Source organism: Vanacampus margaritifer, chromosome 1, assembly GCF_051991255.1.
Source record: "Vanacampus margaritifer isolate UIUO_Vmar chromosome 1, RoL_Vmar_1.0, whole genome shotgun sequence".
NCBI classification, from domain to species: Eukaryota; Metazoa; Chordata; class Actinopteri; order Syngnathiformes; family Syngnathidae; genus Vanacampus; species Vanacampus margaritifer.
This window is the reverse complement of record NC_135432.1, coordinates 34,575,410-34,600,853: the sequence shown is the minus strand read 5'-3', so window position 1 is coordinate 34,600,853 and position 25,444 is coordinate 34,575,410. Positions and strand designations below refer to the sequence as shown.

Here is a 25,444-nt window from a genome sequence, read left to right as displayed (position 1 = left end):
GAAATATGCAGTTCGACTTGCTTGTCTTGGAACACATACAGTGTATGTCAGGTGCAGTCAAGATATAGCTGCATGATTGTTGATAATATAACAGCTTTCTCAAGTGAGTTTTACTTTATAGCTTCCACTGTCAACTGAGTGAAGTGAATCTTTGCCAAAGGGTTTAGCAAGTGGATGTGAGCAAATGCCAAAGCAATTTACGCCCATGCTTGCTGTTCTTTGGGGTCTCTAACTGAGTTGGAGTTCCCTCTAGGGGTGAGAATTGGTACTTAATGGACCACCCAGCCCTTTCATGCACAAATAACACCAAACCTAAGAGCTGTTAAAAGAATAGAGACATTATTTAAACTCACATTCAAGACAAAAGTATATTTTTTCTTTATTGCTGTAAAAGTGTGCAAAAAGTGTGTGTGTGGAGGGGGTGTAGTCACAATCTTGTGATGATCACTGGGTCTTGCTCATCTCACTTTTTCCTCATCTGTTTTAACCCAGACGAGATGCTGCCTCTGGTGCCTGCCACAGAGCAATCCAGCTTTAGTCATTTATCTTTAGCAATCCATGTCCAAATGTCCAAATGTAATGGCTGAAGTGGGTGTACTATCAATTAAATATGTAAATGTTTTGGCCACATTCTTGTATAGTAACATGTTTCTCTTCAACAATAACAACCAAAAATACCACACAAATAACAGCAGCATTGTGTAGTGTGTTTCATAAGAAGAGGATTTAAAAGTCATTGACGTCATTTGTGTTATCGATGTTTGGTTTTACCAAAAGAGACACAGTGTGCCCATTTGGCCATTCCTGGAAGTATCTGTAAAATGAATGCCTGCACTTTAACATCCAGACTATTTATAGTACAGGAAGTACTGTTGCATTTAAAGGATGTACATACTCTGTCTTAGTGGCATGGACATGAAATAAATCATGTTAGCAAACTCACCAGCTGCTCCACCTGTGAAAGGTTGTCACTGGAAACCAGAAAGGAAATCTTTCTTGATCATCTCCGGGGTTAGTGTCACTTCACACCTGCATGCAGACAAATATACACTTGTGGTTAAAATATGGGCTGTAGCGAGCAGCCATTTTTACATGAAGATAAAAAGGCAGAAATACGTTTAAACAATACAAGATCAAAGGCGGCAAATACGGCATCAGTCTACAATCAATCACTAGCATGTTTACCTTTTGTCTGTGCATCCTGAGAGATAATCAGGAGGCTGGGTGAAAGCAGCAGGTGATGTGACAGGAAAGATGTCTTTGTTGTAGTCAGCAGAACTGGAGGACATACACAAAAATACACGCTGATTGATGCAGCAGAGCTGGACCATACGTGACAGAAGAGAAGAGATTTCCACTCGGCCTCACTTAAATGAAAGGACTTTCAACAGCTGCCTTTGAACAGCAAAGATAAAACTACAATTGCCTGAAAGCACTTTGAGGGATGGCTAAACTCAATAAAAGCGTTTTACTTTCTGCCTCTTCACATGCATTTCCACTAAGCAGGAGAGTTCATTTCAGTTCAGTTAAGCATTTTTTTTGTATTTCTTTTGTAGAAAAACTGTCAAGGTAAAAAAAGAAAAAAAGAAAAGTGATCTGTATAATGTAACATGTTTGCATCAAGAGAGGGCAGGCCCCACAAATTGTGGTGGTCAGGGCATTATTTGAAGACAGATAATAAAAATCTTACTAATACAGTAAACATATTCCCAAATAAATGTGTGACTACATGAAGTCTGCACATATTTTATTGATAGGGCCAATGTGGGGTGCTACATTTCAGATTCCCAATTCCCCTTTCTACGGGTGTGCTCAAAAAATCCATACGGCAATTTAGAGTTGCGGGCCTCTTTACAATACACGTATCGATACTGCACATTCAATCGTAAGTAGGCATTTATGATGTGTTGCTTGCTAAGAGATGTGAATGAGCAACCTCATTGAAGTTAATTGTCCTCAATTATTATTATTAGTATCCATCCATCCATTTTCTTAACTGCTTGTCCTTACAAGGGTCGCGGGGGGCGCTGGAGCCTATCCCAGCTGGCTTCTGGCAGTAGGCGGGGTACAACCTGAACTGGTTGCCAGCCAATCGCAGGGCACACACAGACAAACAACCATCCACCCTCACAATCACACCTATGTGCAATTTGGAGTGTTCAATTAACCTGTCATGCATGTCTTTGGAATGTGGGAGGAAACCGGAGTACCCGGAGAAAACCCACGGAAGCACGGGGAGAACATGCAAACTCCACCCAGGAAGGTCAAAGCCCAGACGGGTGCCATTGCAGTTTGTTTGCATTATACTTAAAAAAAACAAGAGTGTACATGTGTAGGTGCTCTTTTCTAAAAATAGCTCACTAGTGTTGGGACACTGTGCCTGGCTAAGAAAAACAGAACAAGAATCTCAACAATTATTTATTAACTCATTCACTGCCATTGACGGCTATAGACGTCAAAAATTCATTTGAACTATTTCTATTAGTTTAACACTTTTTCCACTTTTGTTAATAAGAGTATGAAAACCTAAACACATATATATTTTACATTTACAGATGTAAAATTATTGATTAGTCGTGAGTTAATTATTGAAGTCATGTGATTACTTACAATTTTTAAAAAAATTATTGCCTGACGCAATTTTCAAAAAAAGAAAAGATTATTAAAAATTAGGGGCATCAGGCGCTTCAAATTTTAAATGGAATTAATCGCGTGACTTCACTAGTTAACTCACAATTAATCACAAATTTTATATCTGTTCTAAATGTTCAATAAAAAAAAATCTAGGTTTTCACAATCTTGCTAACAAAAGTGGAAAAAAATGTAATTAATAGAAATAGTTAAAATGAATTTTTGACATATGTAGCCGTCAATGGCAGTGAATGAGTTAATTTATTTATTTACACTTAACATGGTACATAAATATTTCATATTTTGTTTAAAAATGAAATAGATTGTGCTAAATAAAAAAATGCTGTTTTTATTCACCCAAATATATCAAATAAGCATATTTTAGAGCTGTAATGTTAACACTGCGGCACTGCGTTAGACTCCAATATAGGCCCGCCCAAGCCTATTTGAAAAGTTTCCCGATGTATCTCTGAAAGCTGTTCCTTTAGGCCCGGCATGCCGCTTGGTGGTAAACCGGGAGGGCTGCTAACAAAAACACTTTTTTGCCATCTAGCATAATAAAAATGTCATTTGGGTATGCAAATGACTGTTTTAATAAAAAATGATGTAATGTAAAATACTGATATACGTATCACCTTGAAGACCATGTCACGGGACACGTGTATCGCGATACATATTGTATCGTGACGCCTGTATCGTGATACGCATTGTATTGTGAGGTTGTTGACAATACGAAGCCCAAGTTAGCGGGCCACACCCTCTTTTGAAGGCTCAGAAGAGTGACGTTTTACTAACCCACTTTTGTGATTCCTTGGCTGCGTCACCGCCACCCGACGCACCTGCGACGTGTTATGATTAGTTGACCTTATAAGCCGAGGCGCTGCGGATAGGTGGCGTCGAAGTATTCTCCTGGCTGCTTTGCTTACTGCTTACAACGACTTTGAAGTCTTGGTTTTGCTAAGTACACTAGCTTCGTATTGTTATCCGCTTAGTTTTGCATTTTTTCGCAGCGGCTTAGACCTCTTGCATGCTTTTTGTTGATACTTTGATGGTTACGTTTTAAGTTAACCTTGTTGTGTGTTGCAGCCTTTTGTACTAGTGTCCACAGCTCGTTCTGTGCGCTTTCTGTTTGAGTTTTTTTTTAGTTTTGCTATGATACATTCTCCTGTGTGTTTTTTCCACGTTCCTTAATTTACTATATAAATCTTGTCGAACCTTTTCTGTAAATACAATTGTGGTCTGCTCTCTGGGATCCAACACACACACACACTCACGCAGTGCAAGCTGGCAACCGTTACAGTCAACCCCCTAAAACATCACTCCAATCCGGGTCACTGCACCACTGAAACAGTGGCAATCTTGCGTCGCTGAAGCCGCACCTATGGGCTTTGAATCCACGCCGCCACCACATTGTTAGCTTGGAAGTCAAGTGCGCTGAGCTGTGAGCTAAAAGCCCGGGCCGCTAACTTAGTGGTCAGTACTGTACTCTCTTTTGAAGGCTAATGGTCTATCAAAAGATTCAACTGTGATTTGATTCTACCGTGTGCGACAATACTTTCTCTTCTCCTTTTGGAATCCCTATCACACTGACTTGAAGGGAATTATTGAGCCTCAAAAGATGTGTGATTAATTAGAGACGCAACCTGTTGACAGACGCGCTTCTTGAAAGTACGTGCGAAAGCGTGGACTTTTTATTTCTGTCTTTTGCCCCTTGCCCTTTTCGTAAGTGATTTCTGTTTATACTTTTTTTTGTAAACCGTTTATCTCTGTCTGTGTTTGTGGGATTGGCACGTCATTCTTAACAATGACACGATTATGTATCAATTCGGAACATTAAAATATCAAATTTGAATAAAAGTCATTTTTGTTTTGTGTTTTTTACAATTCCTAGTTTCCACATAACATCTATACAATGCGACGATTTTCCGTTCCTCCCCCCTGAAATCTATGTATACCCTCCTTGATTTTGAAAGCTTTTTTTTGTTTGCTTGTTATTTTTTGCACCCCAAAAAAAAAAGCGTATTATTTTGGAGACATTACGGCAGGGGTGAAAGTGGTCCGGAACGTAGATTCGGGACTGGAACGATCCGGAACGGTGCTTCGGTCACAAAAATATGACGGCTATGCAACTATAAAAAAAAACCACATAGACACATGTTCAATAGCATGCTAGGCTGCCACACACGCATCGACTAACGTCAAATTTACAACACGTGTTTACAAGTCTAATAAAGTGCTTCTGAATCATTCCAGTGTGCTTGTGTAGCGAATCCGTTTCCACCGATATTTATTATTTTATTTATTCGTATTCCACGGAGTTCTGTCCACTGCGGCTCCGTCTCAGTGTATTTGAGTGATGTCACGTCGATGTGTGCATGCGTGCGTGCGCGCGCCACAAACCAACCAACGGCCATGAAGACGATGAAGACGCTGATGCAAATAAAGTTTGTTGAACACCACCCAGGGATGATGAAAGAATTAAGGTAACCCAGACTCACAGCAGGTGGGCTGGGGAGGGGCCACCGTGCTAGAAGAGATAGCAGGACCCTCCCAACCACATACAAGTACAGACGATGCTGATAGTCCTACTGTCTGTGTGGCGAAAAAAATAACAATTCAGGCAAAAATAATAATAATAATAATAATGGCCACATGATCAAAATGGGTGTCTATCTAGGCTGCACCTCCTGTCATAAAGTGAAGCAACTCGATGTCCAAGCAATTTAAAAAAAAAAGTATATTCCTTTTCAATGTGTACAATGTAATAGTCATTGGGACTTGTTTTTGTTAATTTATGTTACTTATTTATATCCTTAAAGTTCTAATGTTATGTTCTAAATAAGCCCAAAAATTATATTTTGCATTTAGATGAGAGGGAATTAAGGAAAATATTATTCGGAGAAGGAGCTTGGGGTTACTGGTGTTTTTGTTAACTGTCATTCTGCACATAATTGAAAAAAACATTTTTTGAATCAAAATCAGTTTCTCATGTACAGTATGCCGTGTTACAATCATGTTACAGTAAGTGTAATGCAGTAGCCTAATGCATGTAGAAGACCTGTTGTCTTTTCTTGTGTGTACTGTGTAACTGTACCAAAAATAGTTTTTTTTTTTTTTTTTTGCATGTTGGTGGTTTGGGGAGGGATTAAACCAATCCCCCCTCCGGCCCCCAAAACAAAAACAAAAACAAAAAAGTCAGTCAGGGAGTTCCGGCAAGAAATTCTAACCACTTTCACCCCTGCTTTACGGTAATAAAATCATGTTATTACTTGTTAAATATTTTACTGATGCTGGTATCCAATCCCGATAGAGGCTCGGTTACCTACCCATGCAGGATGTTACTGGTCAGCGTAGCCTGTCTGGACACACATGTTGCGGTTACCAAATCAAAATTGTCCCATGTCTTCAACCCTGTAACTGCTCCCTATAACAAAGAAATGAAGCTTAGCAGTGATTTAATTGAGATGGTTTCACTTCAATAGCTTAAGACAAGAAACATGTATACAATGAAATTACCTTTGGGCCCTGAGTCTGCATTTGTACAGTTTGTGACACCATTCCATTTGTGTGGCCCTCAGGTGATGAATAACTACAGATAGTGCGTAAAAATGACACCGTAAAGTAACATAATCAATAAGCAGGTCCATATCATGGAAGATTGATGCTGCATTGGCACTCAGGAGGAATCATTTACCGTGGCAATGGGCAGAGGTGAAAGTCCACATCACTTTCAAGGTATTTCGGGGTTGGCTTGTAGGCCTGGAGGCCAGGAGCTGGGTTCTGCAGCACACAGGAACAGTATGCCAATACCTATGTACTCATCAACACTGCTAATCATAACCATCCATCAATGATCAATGAATTTGAAAAAAAATGCCTTACGAAGATTCTGAGTGGGTGTGTCTGAATGGTTCGAAGGAGAGTGCTCGGGAGAGTGAAGTTCAGATCACTTGCATCTTGCGCGTCCTCCTCTCCTGGTATGGGTGACTGGGAACCAGCCTCCTGGGGGAGTAAAAAACAAACAAACAATACATAATAAATACAACAGTTATGGATGACAGTGGCTGATGATTATGTGTTGTAACTTTACTGGATATCCAGTGCGAAGTGGTCGGGTTAAGGTCGTGGGAATGAAGGCATTGAAGGCTTCCCAGGCTGACACGGGCTGGTAGCCCATCAGCTTGTAGTACTGAGGAACCTAAATGGCAGACAATAATATAAATCAGAGTAACAAATACATAAGTAAATACATTTCAAGAGTTCAGTGACAACACACAATCAGTTGCCATGGAGACGTGAGGGATGCTTAGATGAGCAGTACCTACTTGGAGCTTGAAGGTGGGAACATGTGTTGTCACCCTTACATCAACAGCATCCACAGGCAAAGCAGAAAAGTCAAGAGCCTGCAAACCAAAAGCAGTCACTATTTGCACAAATTAAAGCAAAGCAATTTCCTCTCTCTCTGCAGGGCATTGGAGTTGGGTGGGTCATCTATAGCAGTTCAGTGAATGTAGAGAGCAAAGGTTATTTTCTTTTGTTTGTTTGCTTGCTTGTTTTGTATTTGTCATCTGTAAAGGTTCAAGAATAAAAAATTAGCCGGGGTGCCCATAACAAACATGTAGGCAAATTTTGTGTGAGTGCCCTATATCTAAAATGCCGACCTCCCCCTAACCTGGATATGATCTTATTGATTTTATGGAGAGCAAAATTAAAGCAAAAGTAGACAGTTTTCTCAAAGGTCAAAACAATCAGTTTGTGGTTGATGAGAAGCAAACTTTGTTGATCAATTGGTGCCATCAACACTCAATAGCATAAAATATCTCTATTGTTGTCTTCTGCAGTGATTCAACACAGCATACCTCATACAAGTCAGTCAGCCGCATTTATAAGTGAAGCGTGAACACTCTCCCCCGCTAATGCTCGTTTCCACACACTCCTATTAGTACAGTAAAATTCCTTGCTGCATTGAACCACTTTGTTCAAGTTAGGTTCCTTAACATTATTCAGGTCCAATAAAGATGTGCTCATCACATTTATTTGGACAAGAGAAGTTAGGTTATTTTATTGTTTGCGTAGGATTGGCTGCCTCTCAACTAAATGCCTATTATCATAATCCAACTGCTTGACAAGGAGAAAAGTGTAACGTAGCAACATATCTAATTAGTGTTTATTGAGCATTAAATTCATAACCAGCAGTTCTGACAAGGTGATGAGCTAATTAGCTATCTACTTACATGAATCTATGAAACTAGGCTTGCAACACTGATATTTCAAATCCTATAGGTCTGCAGTTTCTACTATTGGCACTTTACTGCCCTCCACCCCCCACCTTTTTTTTTTAAGTTTATGTGAATGCAGCATGAAAAACAGGGCACAAGCGTGACTGTGCCTCGTGAATCATCTGATAAACTCAAGCAAGGAAAATGTGACAGTTTACAATCCAAGGACAAATACTGGTCAGGGCTTTAACAAAAGTGGTCACGTTTATAGTTCACCACCATCATTTTAAGGCAGATGGGCCAGGAAATCACTACATACATCAGTCATGTTAAATCTCAAGTCATCTTCAGACAAGCTTGAAAAAGTCACATTGTTCAGTGTTTCAAGTTCTGAAATGTCAGATCGGAAGGCTCTGTGTAACTAGTCAGACGAAATATCACCAAAGCGCCTGAGCTCATCTGTGAGTGGGCCTCTCCCCGACAAGACAAGCGTATAAATTACATGCAGGGGCGGAGTTACTCTCCGGCCACCCCCAGGTCTAGGGAAGATTTTGACAAACGTGATTCTGTGGCGCAGATAATTCGCTCTAACATACTGCTTACACCCTTGTGGTGAACTTCCTCACGGTTGCATTACACTAATGTGTTTTGATACTCTTCCACTATACATTTAGATTGACCATCTAATTACGCTTTGATACTATTGAGGTGCACACAACGACTTTCTTCGATTTGAAGGTAAAAAAAAAAGGTCAAATCAATACATTTACTACATAATTTATGAATTTCTTCAAATTGCATTTGTACTTGCCAAATGTTCATAAACCATGTACATTATGAAGCACTGTGGGCCCAAGCCCATTTCCATCTAAGATGGCAAAAGTCACAAAAATCACAAAATTTCCACGTTTTTGTGATGGGCTTTTAAAACTTTATAGATGAGACAAATGAAATTAAAAAAATCTACCTTGTGACTCCACAGTCAACGAACTGCTATAGATGACCCAACTACTGGGAAAGAGAAAGATCTCTTCAAAGATGTTCTTTTAGCTGGGAAGATGGCCAAAGGTTTGGACACACCTTCTTATTCAATGCATGCTTTATTTTCATGACTATGTACATTGTAGATTCTCACTGAAGGCATCAAAACTATGACAACATTTGGAGTTATGCACTTAACAAAAAAAGGTGAACCGATAGAATAAATACATACAAAAATAGCCACCCTTTTCGCAGATTTTTTTTGGTGCAAATTCTTGGCATACTCTCGATGAGCTTCAAAAAGTAATCACCTGAAACGGTTTCCCAACAGTCTTTAAGGAGTTCCCAGAGGTAAGAATGTCAAATGCAAAAAAAGTAGCCAGAGCAAATGATGACTATTTTGAAGAATTTATAATATAAAACATGTTTTCAGTTCTTTCACTTTTTTTTGTGTTAATTACATAACTCAACATCAGTTCATGCATAGTTTGGATGCCCTCAGTGAGAATCTCCAAAGTAATCAGTCATGAGAATAAAGTAAATGCATTGAATAAAAAAGTATGTCCAAACTTTTGGCCTGTACTGTATGTCAAAAGAGGCGGTGAGTGTCAAAAATGTATTCACTGACCACTTCATTAGGTATGCGTACAACTGCACAATATAATGAGACCTCCCCCACCACCACTAAATAAATAAAAAATCTGCCTGTGCACACAAAACTAGAATAGAAAAGAACAAAGGAGCGTACAAAGTCTTCTACAAATGTTGAGCAATCCCAATTTTGCCTAGCATCAATGCTGAATGTGCGTTTTGTCATTGTGTTCCTCATAAATAAGTCATTCAAATGCAAAAAATGCTGTATTTTGCTGTGTTCTGGAGATGCACCAAAATATATGTTTTTGGCCCATGCCCTACCCCTCTACAGCATTTTGTGGAAATTCTTATAGTCAATATAAAACGTAAAAAACCTTAGCAGATTTTATGTAATACCACTCCTACTTTGGAAAAAGTCCATTGATTATTCAAGTACTGTATAGCTAATGATGTACTTTAGTAGCAGAAAGTACTAACCAGCGGATCAGCTTCATCTGAGAAAAGTGGGAAGGAAGACGGAAAGATTCTTTCTGGAGAGATCTTCATAACACATGCCTCTTCCTCTTCGACTGAGACAAACATAAAACGGCAGAAATGAACTTCTATGGACAAAGGGGGGCACATTCGCATCATGAACCAATGCATGCAGTGCCTCAAAATAGCTGTTTTTGGGGCTTGGGCATTTGCTTCAAGGGAGCGCTCAGGGGAGATAAAGACCTTTATTGGCCGAGAGCAAGCCTGCCGCAGCGTCTGGTAGATTCCTCCACAAGGCCAGGGTCCGCTTCATGCGACACTGCATCACAACCTGTGAGGGGAGCACAATGCATGTTTAATCAGGCAGCATTTAACGACACAACTAGTGCAAACTACATTAGTAAAAGAACATTTGTTTTAAACCTATTTCTTTGCAGTTTTGTTTGTAATTACCATTTGAAGGACTGTGCAGAAAGTACAGGTTTAAATTAAACTAAGTGAAGGGTGGGGCTAGGGACAAGGAAGAACCATATACACTTTGATGCAGAGGCACATAGAGGTTATCTTGACATTAACATTTTGAACATTTTTATTAATTTCTCCATGAATAATAATGCATCTTAATGATTGTGTTACATGTAGGAGCTGGCCGTCTATAAGAAAATTGCATGTGCCTTGACCATTATTATTACAGGTACTTTGATTGGAATGCTTTGTAGCCAGGAAACATGCACTTCATTTAGCATATGTTACTGAACTACAGGGGTATTGTTTCAGGGAACCGTGTGTGTGTGTGTGTGTGTGTGTGTGTGTGTACCCTGCGCGCTGCCTGCTGGAAGAGTTTTAGGGCCCTCTGTTTTAGCGCCCACTGAAAGCTGGGGTGAAACTGGAAAGATGGGGCTCCCTTGGGGACCTAGAGAAGGATCAAAAGATGCATGTTGCCATTACGCGTTTGTTTAAATGGCATCAGGACAATGGGCTTCATTCGCTAATAAATGCATAGGAATGTTCTTACAAGTTGAGTGTATATGCAAAATCACCATGGGATTCACGGCGCGTGTGTACTGTACTAGCCCATTTTCTTCTGACCAACGTGCATATGTTGATGATTCAGAATTGTAATAGATGGCTCGTGCCCATAGCACTCAAATTTGGATCAGCGCTGCCCCAATTTTCTTATAAATGGGCATCTACTTTTCCTATAATTGCTGCTATTACTACGACCACTACTTCACTGGGTTGCATACTATTTTATGTATGGTATAAACTGTTGCACTTTATTGCTCAGCACTTCAAGACTTGTCATTTGATTACACACACAGCACTTTGTATTTTGTGTTCCGTATTTTTAGGTTTATGTTGCTTGCATGTCATTTTAACTTTGTTTTTTGGGGACTACAGATGGAAATTAGCATAGTGCTAGATCTGGTGCGGCCATCTTTTGATGTTACCGCACAGAGTTCTTTTAAATAAACTTAACTGAAACTAACAGCGTCTCTCTTAAAGCCGAAGGTTTAGACACAAGTGAAGAGATATCCCCAAAACTTTCTTAATCTTTGTCCTATTTTCAAAAGCTTTATATCATCAGAAAGCTTACTAAACACAGAAACATTACCATTTTTAAGTTCGATTTGAGAATTCTGAACACAAAACACGCATAGAAAAAATAAATTAAAGGCCAAAAATGAACAAACACAGCACAAATTATTAAAATAGATAGTAATGAAGAAATATATTACAGCAAAGAGACATTTGTAGCCGACAGAATTCATGTAATTATTATTGGAACTAGTCACAGATAACCGATATGCTGATCGGACTTACGTACTCACAATATTAGTGTGTGTGCCCTTCATCTTTTGATTGTCAACTTGTCAACTGTAAATGTCAGGAAATGTTGTTTTGTAGCATGTATTTGTACTTGCTCGATATGAACATTTTTAATTGGACTAGATCAGGAATTGCGAACGGTTCAATAGCTTTTGTTAGCACACAATCGAAGCATAATCACACAATCATCTCGTTGAGTGGTACCTGCAAGACACAGACAGCGGCGGATTCCTTCATACAGTATACATTTTGCTCTTATATATGCAAAGGTGGTAAGAAGTGTCCTTGGTTATTTAGGACATTAGACAACTCATTAGCAAATGGCAGATGAAGTTATTATTGTTAAAATTATAAAAATAGATTTTATAAATGAATGTGAAAATACAATGTGCATCTTGGGTCGAAGAACTGTTTTGACGTTTTTTTCCCCTAAAGCTGATCCATCATCATATTTGTGCCTATGCATAATCTGAGAAACTCCTAAATTTGATATTATTGTAAAATATTGATGAATCATAGATTTGTGTGTATACGCAATTAGTGAATGAGGCCCATTGTGTGCATGCAAAAGTATTTCCTCAGATGTCAACAAACAGAAATAAAAGTGAACGTAGATTCCCTGACCAGCAATTATGTTTCCATGTGAGAGGGGCCGTTTGTACAGCATGTGCAAAGCAACCCTTCGTGTCGCATGCCGTGTTTACCTGCCCTGCATCACAAATTAGTCGTATTGAGTAGAGTTTTGGTGGCCCACTGGTAAAGTCTTCCTCTCGCCTTACATCTCCCTTCGTGACCTATAAATAGTCATGACATTAATGTTTTGTCTAACATTAGGGGTCAGACGAAACACTGTTCCAATCAAAACTTTTCAGGAACAATGCAAATGTATGTAGTTGAAGTACATTTATTTTTACCTTGTATTGTTGTAATGCAATCAGTCTGTCCTCTAGTACTTGGCTCCTGGTCGACCCTGACACTGGATCTTTACCCAGGTGGACTTGTCTCGTGGAGATAACAAAACAACAAAAGTATAGAGACAGTAGACTATTACAATAACAGGAAGTGAAAATGGGATAAAATATGGAGTTGAAAGTTTCCCATAATAAATTTTTCATTGTGCTGAGGTTATTTTCTACAAGATTTTGGAGTATGTTGCAATTTTTGTCTATTCATCAAAAAAAACCATGTCAGATCAGACATCAATGATGTTGGATGACATGGCCTGACTGAGTGACTAGCTTGCTTGTAGATGTTTCACAAAGCCTCAGTGTGGTAAGTGAAGTGAATAAGGCAGAGATGTATTTGAAATAGCACAAAAATGAATGCAAGGATCAAACAGCTAAGCTCAATCAAGGAAAAAATGTAAAGGGGTTATGATTGAACCTACAATTTCAGGCGGTTGATTTGCTCTTCTTTAACATTTTGTTGAACCCTTTTTAGGAAAAGAGCCTCCTTCTTCTGCCTGTTCTGCAGACCTAACAAGGATTTTAAAAAAGAAAAGGGGGGGCTGACAATGAATCCAACGTCTACAGCAGCAGGGGCTAAGTGGCACGCACATACCCACACTTGGGTGTTCAACACCAAGTTTGCTGCTGTCCTTCTGCAACATCTTTGCCACCCCTGCGTGGGTGGAGGCATCCACAAGTGGCTTTGGTGCTGGCTTACTCCCAGTTGGACATCCTAAGGCACCCTGCACGTTACAGCATGTGAAGCAGTATGAAGCATGAAATGAAGAGAAATGTGTCTGGTGCAACAGAGGGGAAATTACATTGCTAGACATTATATAGCGCTATATCATAAAATACATAAATCACCAGCTCAGCTCTAACTTCATAGAATCACGATACATGGAAAATCCCCAAATAGAAGAAAGTGAGACTTCTCATGCAGTACCTTGGGCTTGACGGCATCCTTGGCAATCTTTAGTTTGACTGGACTTTGGACTTGGATGGCTGGTAAAGATCCTTTACTTTTGGCAGGCATGTCCTGAAGAGCACGCTCCCTAAAGGTCCAGCCAGGAAATAAACATTACAAATATGCAAAAGCTAATAAGCTATCAAAAAATGTTGTGTATTTCTGCTGTAATGTTTGGTTCAAGTGCAGATCATCTTGTAATAATTGCATCAGTTACTGTGAATGATTAACTTTTAGGCTGATATAACATCAAGGGTAGTATTAAGTCACACAAGGTCATTTTATTTCCGTCCTGCGGATGCATTTCTTTGGTGCTAGAGTGAATCACTCTAACTTCTGCGAATACCTGAACGCAAGAAGAGGGGCGGAGCTTCCAGTAACAGTACAAAGGTAGGATTTGGTGTTGAATTGTGAGACGAGCAGCCGAACAGTAACCTGACAAGTCTCATAGCGGCAGGGTCTGAAAGTAATGGTGATCTTTGATTGACCATTGGCTGGGATCACACCTGAAAATCATAATAATGGTCAAAATTGGGGATGATGAGGAAGATAATGCACAAAATTGAACTATCTACAGGGAACAACTGGCAACCAATGCGTTTTAGAAGCAACAGAAACAACCTCACGTTATAACACATCTGGTAGAATTCCAAACTCGAGTGCTGATGCTTCCCAGAGCATGGACAAGATTAACGCGTGGAAAGTGTGGCTTCCTTAGCCATGATTTATTAAATATACAACAGACAAACAAGTATTTTGGAGAAAACACAGCATAGCTGTACTCCAGAAAGGTTGTGTTAACTGCGCTGAGCTGAGAAAAGCAGGCAGACAGGTTACACAAATGCCGTCAAGTTATTCCTATACCTGTGAGTGGGTGGATGGAAAAGGCCTCATGTGGCTGAATAAGGTCCACTTCAAACTCCAAATCAGCGGGAGATCTGCAGCTCAATGGAATGATGTGGCTAACACTACAGGTCAAGTATTAAAACATTAGATTCTTCTTGATTGTAAGGAATAAACGCCTTTCAAAGATGAATACTCACACACACAAACACACACCTCTGTCCAAGTGGTGCAGCTGGTAGGTCAACGCGTGTTGGGATATGGACATGAGCGGTAGCAGGGTAAGCGTGGACTGGAATTAAAAGATTCTCATCATCCTAAAAATGAATGCAGAGCAAGACCAGACATGGCACGGGACATGAAAAGACGCAGGCACCATCACGAGATGATTAGCTGGCTTCTTACCTCACAGTGAACCCGAATACAGTCGGAGACACGGGTCCACTCGTGGGGACAGAATTTGACCTTCACTGTGTAGGCGAGGCCAGGAATGAGACGACACTTGAGGGAAGTCACATCAGTCAAAACGGACAAAGTTTACAGTTACACTTACTGAGGTCAAGCATACCTTTTTGGCGTAGTTTGTTCGGAAATGCTTGGTTTGTGTGGGAATGATGTGAATATTTAGCACTCTAGATGAGATGTTGATGAGTTTCTGAGGAGGGAAAGGGGTTTCATTTCAAATTCATCATGCACACTCCAATCATTTAGACACTCTTGATGCTTACGTCCACATTCATCAAGCATATATGATGGAAAATCATGTCTTTATTCATTAATCAACCCAAATGAGAGTATTTTATAATGTGAGCTAATTTTTCATTATTATTATTCTTTTTACTTGTGATTAAGAAATATTAATGAAAAAATAACATATGGATAAATTATCATGTAAAATTAAGAATATTCAGATTAGAGTGATATTTTTCTCACCACGCTCTTCACATAGTCCTTCTCTAGTTTGAAGCCACTAAAATGAAGTTCAGAAGGATCCACTTGGATCAGGCCATTGCTCTTTTCTTTGACATATATTTCTATATGAGTAAAAAAAAGAAGAAGAAAAAAAAGAAACAAAAACAGTATATTATTTTGAATTATAAACCAAATATATTTCCTTTTCATGAGTTAACACATGTATGCATGGTAGAATAAATGTGATTGAGAAATAGACAATATGTACTGGACTCCAGTAGATGGTTTGGCACGCTGCTTCTTCCATCCTCCACCAACTGGGCAAGAGGTAGTGGCGTGAGGGGAGCAGAGAGGGCCATCCTCCAGGGAGTCACGGTAGCAGCTGTGCAAGACCAATGCCCAGCAGCTGGAGACCTGTAAATAAGATAATAAAGTACTTTTATAAGATGAAACAGGTCCCTCCCAACCCTGCAATGGTACCATAATTGGCCACTGATAGTGTAGTGGTTCACTCGCCTAACGGCCTGGGCTCAGTTCCCACTCAGTGACCGTTTTATGTGTGCCCAGTGACTGACTGGCGAGCAGTCCAGAGTGTCGTCTGCATGGGTTAGACTCCAAGTCCCTGCGAACCTGAATAGTGGAAAGTGAAGAAGAAAATGGATAGATAGTTGTAAAAAATGTGCAATTGTCACATAGGCCTAAGTATATAACATTGACAGCATTAGCAAAAAGGCTAACAACAGTGAATTTCCTTATACCTTCTACCCGGTTTGAATGGCGCCGTTTAAACGTTTGTCATCTTCTCATGGGAAAGACAAAACAATGTGGAGCTCGCAAGTACACACATAACTTAGCTAACTTTATTGATATACATATATATATATATTTATTATATATTTATATTAAACGTATATTGAACTTCTTCGCCGTCATCCGTCAACGTCAAAGCCGCACGGTGGTTCTTCGTAACGCAGTCCATTACATTCTAATAACCAAATATTTTACCATGCTTTGCTCACATTGTTTGGTAAATGTTGCGCAGGTGAAAACACGACCACCTACGACGTCTCCATCTTGACTCGACCATTTGTTGTCTTCAACGCGAAATATAATCCCAGCCTCTTTTTCTTTTTTTTAATGACAGGTTTTTAATTTGGCACCCTTTTTTCGCTCACGGCATGTAGCAAACACTGCCGTTACCATGGTGACAGTCTAGCCCCCAGAGGGTTGGCATTAAAAGTCACGTGGACCAATGGCACTCGAATACTCTAGTATATAAGAATTGCTGTAAAGACGCATTCGCGTTCACAATAAAACCGGGGAAACTTGAGCTTTAATTTCAAAGTAAAACATTTTAACTTTTTCGATTCAACATTTGTTTTGGTGCTCAAAATGTACATTGTACCATGAAATTATTTAAATACAGAGTTTAATACTTAGTTAATTCAGTAATTATGTTCTTTCAGGCAATTTATTCACACGATTGCGCATGAGTAAAATTATTCTGAAAATTCAAACAAGAAGTTTGACTTTTTTCCCTAATACTTATTATGATACTGAGTTTGACGTTGGGAGACACGCACAATTCCAAGCGAGTCTCGTTTAACCAAATTCACGGATGAATGAGTGTCAGTTAATTACAATATATATATATATATATATTTTTTTACTTTTATTTGAAAAAAATGCATCTCTGTGGCACAAGGAACAAAGCTGGACTCCTTGGCATTCTGCTGATACGACAGGTGACCAAATTTTGCATGGCCGAATCAAACAAGAGCAAAGAAAAGAAAACTTCTTTTTTTTCCTATTTATTATTATTTTAATGTATTTATTTTACAGGCAAAATGGTCATTAGGTTCAATAGGTTGCCATCCACACGTTCACTTTATGAAAGAAGAAGAAAAGTGTATGGAAGATCTACAACGATTCAATTCAGGTGAGTCATTACTTTTAAACTGTAAATTTAATGTTAAAAAAATATATCTAACAACCCAGGCCACTGTTAAAAGATGAGCTCAAACGAAATCCGATGGAATTTAATGCAGTGTTTTAATGACATCTAGTGGTCACTGGTCATCACTGTATAATTTTGCATTTTATTCATGAGTTATGTATCGTTAAAATGTTTTTTTCTCTCTAAAGAAAAAAATACGAGTGTAAACTGTAATGGCATGTGGGATAACTTGAATTGCTGGCCTCCTGCTTCTCTTGGAGAAACTGTCTCTCAACCGTGTCCAGAGGTGTTCAATGGAGAAGGTACAGTAATTGTCTAATTGACATCACCCACATGCAAATTTGTTTGGTATACGTCTTACCAGAACCAGCTATTAGTTAATTATTTTCCAAGAACGCAAGCAACAAATTATTCAGCCATAAAATAATTATTCTTGTTAATTCAAACACTGTCCTTGCTATTTTGAAGGTAAAGTGTACTGCAACTGCACGTCCAGTGGTTGGACGGATCTCCTCATTCCACATGAAGATGCATGTGATTATACTTTCAATGAGGCACTTCACTTCCTTTCCGAGGTTTGCATCGTCTCATACACATCCGTTACGTTATGTGTCATTCATCCCTGTCATTGAATGCTGCACAATGATGTTTTCTTTTCCTTCAGCAGTCACCCGATTCCCATTTGTATTTCTCCTATGTGAAGATGATGTATACGACCGGATACGCGCTCTCGCTCATATCTCTAATCCTTGCAATCACTATTTTCTGCCTCTTTAGGTGAGAACCATGCGCCCGCCTCTCAGAATATTGTAAATAGCACATTAACTGTGTGTGTCTTTGCTCAGGAAGTTGCACTGTACCAGGAACCACATTCACATCCAGCTGTTCACCTCCTTCATCCTTAAAGCAGTCTTCATCTTCCTTCGAGACTCGCTGCTATTTACAAATGAAGAGCTGTACCACTGTGACTATTACCCGGTATCAGTATTCCTCCCTCTCTTCAAATGTAGACATATAACATTGGAGAACATACAGTTTGTGATGAAACATATGCAATAAGAAAATATTTTGTGGCCAATGAAGTAAGGGGAATGTTACTTGTTTTGATCCAAAATGATGCAGGAGATTTGTGCTTACAACATAATATGCTTTTTTTTTATGTTGGAGAAAGTTGGAGTACCCCAAGAGAAAACATGCAAGCACAAGGAGAACATGCAAACTCTACACAGGAAGGTTGGGGTCCAGATTTGAACCCCGAACCTCAGAACTTCGAGTCATATGTGTTATGGTAGTAGTAACACTGCCCTGCTAAGACAGTCCTCATTCAGATCGCACTAAATTGTACACCATAGTTTGACTTAATAGTTGGACATTAAATTAACGCTTGAAAAAATTATATTTTAACTCTTTTACCGCCAAAAACGTTTAATAACGTTTGCTAAAATCCAAATGAATGCCGCCAAAAACGTTAGTTGACGTTTACTATGTTTTTTTTTCTTTCTCAATGGGCAGTGCAACGTGTTGTGCAGCACTGCCTGGTCAGTGGGCTTGTGAAATCAAAAACAGCCGCTAACTATGGGCAGCAGACGACAGCATTGTATCTTTTTTCAATGTTCTGCCGGTGTATGCAATTGCAGTAAAACAGATTGTTATGATGTAATAAAACATTTTCAAGGATGACGTCAATGATCAAAGCCTTTGTCACATTAAATCTAATGCACAAAGCGTCATTAAACAAAAATATTAGGGTCAAAGTCACTGTCGTGCAGAAAATGTATCTTTTCACAAAAAGTTTATTTTCTCCTTATCTTTTCAATTTTCGCTCAATGTCACTCAAATTACCTATTTTCAAATGGTGATTACTAAAGAACGGGAATCAGGTAGAAACATACTTTTTTTCTAATGAAAAAACGGAACGCGATCTTTCATTTGGTACCCTGCTTTTTTGTGTAGCAAAAGTACACGCTATTCTGTTTTCCTTGAAAGATGAGTTAAAATGCTTGAAATCGGCCGGCACTGTAGGGGTTGTTTTTTGGGGGGTAAAGTGTGTCAGTAAAAGAGTTAATTAGAGCAACCTATATGAACGCACACTCAAATTAATTAAAATTGAAAGTTGGGATATTCCTTTGACTATCACCAACCCCTCCACAAAGTTAAGGAGGAGGGGTTGACAGACATACAGAAGTAGGGCGTTACGTCATTAACTGAACGAGGAAGTGCTGACAGATGCCTTATTTAATGTAGCCACTAGATGGCAGTACAATAGTTGTATTGGTCGGCGTGATCAAGGGGCTAAAAAGTCACTGGTAACTTGTATAAGTAAGTCAAGTGTATTGTGGAAAGACGCTCTTCAGCATGTATTGTAAAACAAAACAAATGCAAAAGACGCCTTCTCCCCTGTCAGGTGGCATGTAAAAATGCTCTGATGTTGTCTAACTACTCCATCCTGGCCAACGATAACTGGCTGCTGGTGGAGGGTCACTTCCTTTTCACTTTGGTGAGCTGCTTCCTCTTCTCTCCAAAGAAGCACTTCGTTTGGTACCTCTTCCTTCCTGTGTCTGTGTGCGTGCGTGCGTGTGTGCGTGCGTGCGTGTGTCTGTTCCGGAAAGGCTTGCCAGTGGTTGTTATTTTCTCCTGGGGGTGTGCCAAGTATTTTTATGAGGATGAGGGGTAAAATTATATTTCATTCACTTCTCCATTTATCTAATTATGATGATTCTGAGAAGCTGAGCTGTGATTCTCTTTTCCCAAAGCTGTTGGGAAACCAGGAGACACGAGTGGATTTGGTGGATACTTCGAGTTCCAGTGTTGCTGACCATTCTTGTAAACAATTCCCTTCTAATTGAGATATCAGCATGTTTATCAAGCAACAGGGATGAATGCCTTTTTTTCACTTCAGATGAATCTCCTCTTCTTCTTGGGCATTTTGAGGATCCTGGCGAGCAAATTGAGAATGCCATATGCACGGGGGACTGAATTCAGTCGCTATAAGTAAGTGTTTTTCACCCCCCATTCCTTACTATTTGTACACCCCATGCACTTACCAGCCACATTATTAGCTACATCGTCACAATTTAATGGGGCCCAATGCAAGAACTGTATCAACAAATTTGCTTTGACAAAGACAATAATGCTCAGTTTTGACTGACACTCTCAGGTATGTTTTCTAAAGTACAAAACATCGTTGTGAAATTATGAAATTAAATCATTGGCGGTGCAGGTGCAGTATACTGTATGTGTGGCATTTCAAGGTGAAAATAAGCGACTGCTCCTTTGACCAGGAAATTGATCAAATCTACATTTTTCCTGGTGGTCCTGTTTGGCCCGCAGTACATCCTGTTTGTTTTCTTGCCTGTTGAAGTCAGCACCATAATGTTTAAGATCTGGACCTTTGTCGAGCTGGCTCTATCATCCATGCAGGTATAAGAAGTGAACTGATGTCAACTCATTGTAATGATGACTACAGAAGCTAATAAAACTTTTTTTCTTTATTTCTGAGGGTTTTGTGGTCGCTCTCCTGTATGCGTTCATGAATGGAGAGGTAAAAACAGTTAAATATTGCCAAACATTATTTTTCCACTCATTTTATTTGATCACATCCTGTTTAATGCCACCTGGAAGCTGTTTTAAATCCCAGTTGACGTCAACTGTATATAAGTTAATTAGTATGAGCTTTTATTCTATTTACATATAGTTATTTTTATTCAAACAATCAGCCTTGTGCTGATGTAATACCTGAAATTCACCTGGACGGATCAATAAAGGATTGTCTTGTTTTTTCTTATCTATTGCCCAGACTATTCATACAAAAGTATCCACAGTGATGGGAAAATTAAGCTTCATGAAGGACTTTTTTTTTTTACTCCTCTAGATGGTGCTCTTGGTTTAAAGGCTAGCGCAATGGAATGAGAGTGCCATCTAGAGGAGTCCAAAAATATCACAAGTGCTTCATGAAGCTTCATTCGTCCATCATATTAATTTTCACATTCACACCCGACCACTAATCTACTAATGAGGCCAATACATTTTATGCATTTTAAAGAAGTTTGGGGATGCTCTTGCATGTGCAGCACGAGATCTGAAGACGGTGGAGAAGGTGGAGGCTGATCCAAGATCTGCCCGAGCCCAGTCAGAGTAGGTCTCCTCACACACAGCTGTCCGTGCTGCCCTGCTCTCCTGTTCAACTCACAGCCAGTGGATGCTGAATGGATGCCACATACTTTGATGCATTATAGATCTCTTTGCAATGCAAACAACTGATTAGTTCACAATACATCTATCTGTTTTTTAAAACTAATACCGCACCCAGACCAAAAGCCACACCTTGTTGTACCTGCCAGTGGTGTTATTACAGAATTCACTGTCTGTATATTTCATGATGGTGATGGTGGAGATGGACAAGTTTCCATTTTCAAGTGTAATAACTCAAAAATAACAGCTATATAACAAAATAGGTAAAATCACGTACACAACACCCCATAATGACAACATGAAAAAAGTATATACTGTATACTTTTTTTTAATTTTTGAAACTGTATGAGAAATAAAAGACTAAGAAACCACACATACACGTATTTGCAGTCTTCTCTGGCCATGAAGTTGAAAATTGAGCTCAGTTTCATCCTGCTACCACTGATCATCCTTGATATTTTTCTTAATCTGAATTGGAGTCCACAATATTCAGTGAATTGGATATGTAAAATTTACAGGAAATAACTGGCAAAAAAGTTGCCAGCTAATTCTTGCAAAATCTCAGTACATTACTGTATTTTTTTTTTACAAGTATTTACTGTACATAAATTACAGTTACTTACTGTAGTTACTTTTACAGCAATTCACTGTAATCTAGTTTACAACCGTTTCTTGTATACAGGAATTTACTGGCAACTTTAGTACTTTAATACATAATACAGTATGTCATTGTAAAATCTATCCATCCATTTTCTTAACTGCTTATTCCTCAAATCCTGGTAGCCTATGCCAGCTGGCTTTGGGCACAGGCACGGGGAGAACATGCAAACCTCACCCAGGAAGGCCGAAGCCCGGACTCGTTCTCACGCCCTCAGCACTGGAAGCCGGATGTGCTAACCAGTCAGCCACCCTTGTTATAAAACCAATCCTCGTTCTGCAGCCGAGTGCATAAATCAATGTTAGCTGTAATGTTGCCTGTTTATCGAAGAAATGCGATGTGAAGACGTTGGAGACTGCCCTCGCGCTAAAATATTACTCTTGTCCTTGCTCCGGTGACAATACAGGGTCCGCTATTTGCTCTCCTTTAGAGATAACCGCCAAAATCAAACAATCTTTACAGTATTTACCTGTAATCCACATATATATATATGCCAAAACATAGTTGCTATAAAATATACAGTATTTTACCACTAATGATACAGCATATTACTGTACTTTGTTTTTACCCATAATGCACTTTGTTTTAGCCATAATGCATTGCTATATACAGTTAAATACGGCAAAATTAAAAAACAAGAAAATGCTGTATTTTTTGACTGTAGATTTTACAGAAATGTGTTACAGTGCATGATTTGGAAAGGCACACACCTTTTTTATATGAGGTCCCACAATTGACAAAGCATGACGTCAAAAGTGTTGTCTGTAGACCTCAGAGAAAAGATTGTCTCAAGGCAGAAAAGGCAGTTTCCTTAAAGTTATCAGTGAGAACTTGGGATGTCACAATGACCTCAATATGGTGATATATATAGCGATATTAAAATTGCCACGATATCGTCGTCGTCATGCTATGATATTTAAAGCAGCACACCTCCTTCAAAAAACTTTATTTTTCACCTGCTTCAGCCAAGCACAGCATTATCAACTACATACACTATGATACTTTACGCCAGTGGTCCTCAACCCTGATCCTCAGGGACCGGTATCCAGCCTGTTTTCCATGTCTCCCACAGCCAACACAGGTGGAGATCGTTATCAGCCTTCTCAAGAGATTGCTGATTAGCTGATGATATGAATCACCTGTGTTGGCTGTGGGAGGCATGGAAAACAGGCTGGATACCGGTCCCTGAGGACCAGGGTTGGGGACCTCTGCTTTACGCTGCTGATCCAATTTACAAATTCAAGATGGTGGAGGGCAGCAACCATACTGGCATAGTGGCATAGATATCGCAGAAAACTCAGAGGTTGATATATTTGGTATTATGAGCTTTTAAAAAAAATATTGCCAACACCGCCGCAATATCATGATAATTATCGTATCGTGAAATTCATACCGTGATGATATCATATTGTGGAAAAGGAGACCCTTTAAGAAAGACAACTATCTTCAGCAATCAGGCTTTTATGGTAGAGCAGCCAGACGGAAACTACTTTTTAGTAAAAGGCACATGGCAGCCCGTCTGTATTTTGCCTGTCTTTTGATTTAAATAATTATATGTAAAAAATAAAATAAAAATGCATGCAATGATAATGTGATTTCTTTAATATTAACAGGTTGAAATTTGAGGGATACCATACAATTGACTGCAAAGTAGGATCATGATTCAACTTCCGAGTGCAAATCAAAGATTTAGTGATGACATTTTTTAAAGGAACAATCACCCTAGAATGAAAAGAATACTTATTAATGAGAAAAATATTTTAGATTCCAGATTTTGATTTCAGATTCTCCACCAATTCAACATAGGCAGCCATTGCCTCTTCTTTGGACAAACCTGTGGAGTCAGAACCACCAGTCAGGTCAGTCTCTGCGATCTGCTTGTTAGGCATTCACAACTTACACAAATATATTATGTGTACCTTTCTTTGCCATCCACGAATCCCATTTTCGTCTACCCAAAAAGTCCAATATACCGGGACGATCTGTGGATGCAAAAAATGCGGTTGATTTTCTCTAGCTGACGTAAACAGCAGTTCAAACCGACAGTCACACGGAGTCCTTGGTCAGTAAAGATTTGATGGATGATTTTCAAATATTTGAAGAATGTCTTACAGGACAAAATAAAGCACCTTTATATAAACTTATCAGTCTTTTCATCATTTTCACAATGACACCCAACCTGTCTGGCTTCATTCTGTCCTCAGCGCACACCCTTTTAGGACTTTATGTACAGAAACGCCAGATATCCACGTTTGTTATTTGACATTTTCAAACTCACATTTACTCACCAGAATTAACGTCCCCAATTGTGGCCTGCTTGTATAAACCATAGAGTGCGTTCACTTCTTGATAGTTAGGCTTTGTTTTCAGCACCTTCACCTCCTCGGCTGCTTTCTTGAAGCTTTCCTGTAGTGTAAAGAAAGGTGACGCTGAACAAACAGGCTGAAGCAGACGAGCTCCAACTTGCACAATGTTGTAAGTGACAGAAGCACCTTTTATGTCTGTTAGCAAATACTTACAGTCATGGCCACAGCGAGTAGAAGGTGCCTTATAAGTGACAAACTAGCATTCCAGGTTGCAGCCTTGTCATCGACTCCTGCTATAGAGTGGAAGTGGGAGGCACCTATGTGCGCCTCATCAACAAGTTGGAACACAAGTCCCCTGATCAACTCTTTTTATTTTAACCCTTACGTATACTGTTCATTTTCCATGCGTACACAGTCCGTTTTCGACCCGGGTCAAAAAAATAATATCCTCACAATAATTATGCACTACAGATATTTTCAAAACATAGGCCTATTAATTCCATGGCACCCATTTTTATAGCTATATATATTTTATAGCTTCATGACCTTATGACCCCCCTCTCCCTTTTTGTATATCTCTTCATCAGATAAAGTGACGCATTGTGTTTGATGTTGCTGTTATTGTGTTACTGCTTTTTCATTTTAAAGACCAACAATGTGTAAATGTGTTAGATACATAGACAGTTCTTTGGACTGTTTTAAGGTCCCTTAACACTGTCACAAATGGTCAGTTTTGAGCCTGAGCAGTTTGTCAGGGTTAAACAATTGTACAGTACACGATTGTAACACCAACCCGTGCATTCCTTTTCTGTTATAACTGGGAGACAGAAGCCAAATGGTGGGGTAACCTGGCTCACCCTTAGACAAACATGCGTCTTGGTCTCTAGGGGCCTCCACAAATTCAAGAATATATTCCCCTTGAGCATGATTCAAA

General features: G+C 39.3%; 3 protein-coding genes across 6 annotated transcripts; 1 reads left to right on the top strand and 2 right to left on the bottom strand.

The window, feature by feature from the left end:
* Positions 1 to 354: 354 nt before the first annotated feature.
* Positions 355 to 16,588, bottom strand: cfap221 (cilia and flagella associated protein 221). 4 transcript variants are annotated; one of them, XM_077574482.1, is made up of 26 exons: positions 16,418 to 16,588; positions 15,915 to 16,028; positions 15,667 to 15,812; positions 15,420 to 15,520; positions 15,055 to 15,141; positions 14,892 to 14,987; positions 14,703 to 14,803; positions 14,508 to 14,611; positions 13,990 to 14,149; positions 13,623 to 13,731; positions 13,290 to 13,419; positions 13,117 to 13,204; positions 12,644 to 12,731; positions 12,434 to 12,523; positions 10,717 to 10,812; positions 10,143 to 10,230; positions 9,903 to 9,994; positions 6,957 to 7,034; positions 6,722 to 6,829; positions 6,514 to 6,633; positions 6,326 to 6,411; positions 6,148 to 6,220; positions 5,958 to 6,055; positions 1,186 to 1,278; positions 944 to 1,029; positions 355 to 513 (listed from the first exon to the last, which is right to left on the bottom strand). In XM_077574482.1, exons 3-25 carry the CDS (start codon positions 15,755 to 15,757, stop codon positions 969 to 971), a joined length of 2,238 nt encoding a protein of 745 aa, XP_077430608.1. In that variant the 5' UTR covers positions 15,758 to 15,812; positions 15,915 to 16,028; positions 16,418 to 16,588; the 3' UTR covers positions 355 to 513; positions 944 to 968. The 4 variants fall into 4 exon arrangements, with proteins under 4 accessions (XP_077430608.1, XP_077430632.1, XP_077430625.1 ...); XM_077574490.1 differs by lacking the exon at positions 355 to 513 and adding an exon at positions 760 to 814; XM_077574506.1 differs by lacking the exons at positions 15,420 to 15,520; positions 15,667 to 15,812; positions 15,915 to 16,028; positions 16,418 to 16,588 and having other exon boundaries at positions 14,687 to 14,803; positions 14,892 to 14,956; positions 15,055 to 15,108.
* A 391-nt stretch (positions 16,589 to 16,979) lies between these two features.
* On the top strand, positions 16,980 to 21,919 carry LOC144038389 (vasoactive intestinal polypeptide receptor 2-like). The gene is made up of 12 exons (XM_077550867.1): positions 16,980 to 17,143; positions 17,241 to 17,337; positions 17,544 to 17,657; positions 17,824 to 17,930; positions 18,023 to 18,132; positions 18,201 to 18,333; positions 19,760 to 20,025; positions 20,109 to 20,178; positions 20,255 to 20,346; positions 20,637 to 20,775; positions 20,855 to 20,896; positions 21,426 to 21,919. The coding sequence occupies exons 1-12, from the start codon at positions 17,084 to 17,086 to the stop codon at positions 21,435 to 21,437; spliced, it is 1,242 nt and encodes a 413-aa protein (XP_077406993.1). The 5' UTR covers positions 16,980 to 17,083; the 3' UTR covers positions 21,438 to 21,919.
* A 1,869-nt stretch (positions 21,920 to 23,788) lies between these two features.
* Positions 23,789 to 24,832, bottom strand: LOC144038383 (acyl-CoA-binding protein-like). The gene is made up of 4 exons (XM_077550853.1): positions 24,724 to 24,832; positions 24,493 to 24,610; positions 24,124 to 24,186; positions 23,789 to 24,038 (listed from the first exon to the last, which is right to left on the bottom strand). The coding sequence occupies exons 1-4, from the start codon at positions 24,727 to 24,729 to the stop codon at positions 23,965 to 23,967; spliced, it is 261 nt and encodes an 86-aa protein (XP_077406979.1). The 5' UTR covers positions 24,730 to 24,832; the 3' UTR covers positions 23,789 to 23,964.
* Positions 24,833 to 25,444: the final 612 nt, after the last annotated feature.

Excerpts from the sequence above, each read along its gene's own strand:
- LOC144038383 (XM_077550853.1), bottom strand. Across the intron at positions 24,187-24,492 it reads AATTGGGGACGTTAATTCTG|ATCGTCCCGGTATATTGGAC; the intron begins GTGAGTAAATGT and ends TTGCATCCACAG. Across the intron at positions 24,039-24,123 it reads TTCGTGGATGGCAAAGAAAG|GTTTGTCCAAAGAAGAGGCA; the intron begins GTACACATAATA and ends CTGACTCCACAG.
- cfap221 (XM_077574482.1), bottom strand. The coding sequence starts at position 15,757 with ATGGCCCTCTCTGCTCCCCTCACGCCACTACCTCTTGCCCAGTTGGTG. Across the intron at positions 7,035-9,902 it reads CAGATGAAGCTGATCCGCTG|GCTCTTGACTTTTCTGCTTT; the intron begins GTTAGTACTTTC and ends TTTGGTTTGCAG. Across the intron at positions 1,030-1,185 it reads TCAGGATGCACAGACAAAAG|GTGTGAAGTGACACTAACCC; the intron begins GTAAACATGCTA and ends GTCTGCATGCAG.
- LOC144038389 (XM_077550867.1), top strand. The coding sequence starts at position 17,084 with ATGCATCTCTGTGGCACAAGGAACAAAGCTGGACTCCTTGGCATTCTG. Across the intron at positions 17,144-17,240 it reads GCATTCTGCTGATACGACAG|GCAAAATGGTCATTAGGTTC; the intron begins GTGACCAAATTT and ends TTTATTTTACAG. Across the intron at positions 17,931-18,022 it reads CACTTCACTTCCTTTCCGAG|TCACCCGATTCCCATTTGTA; the intron begins GTTTGCATCGTC and ends TTCCTTCAGCAG.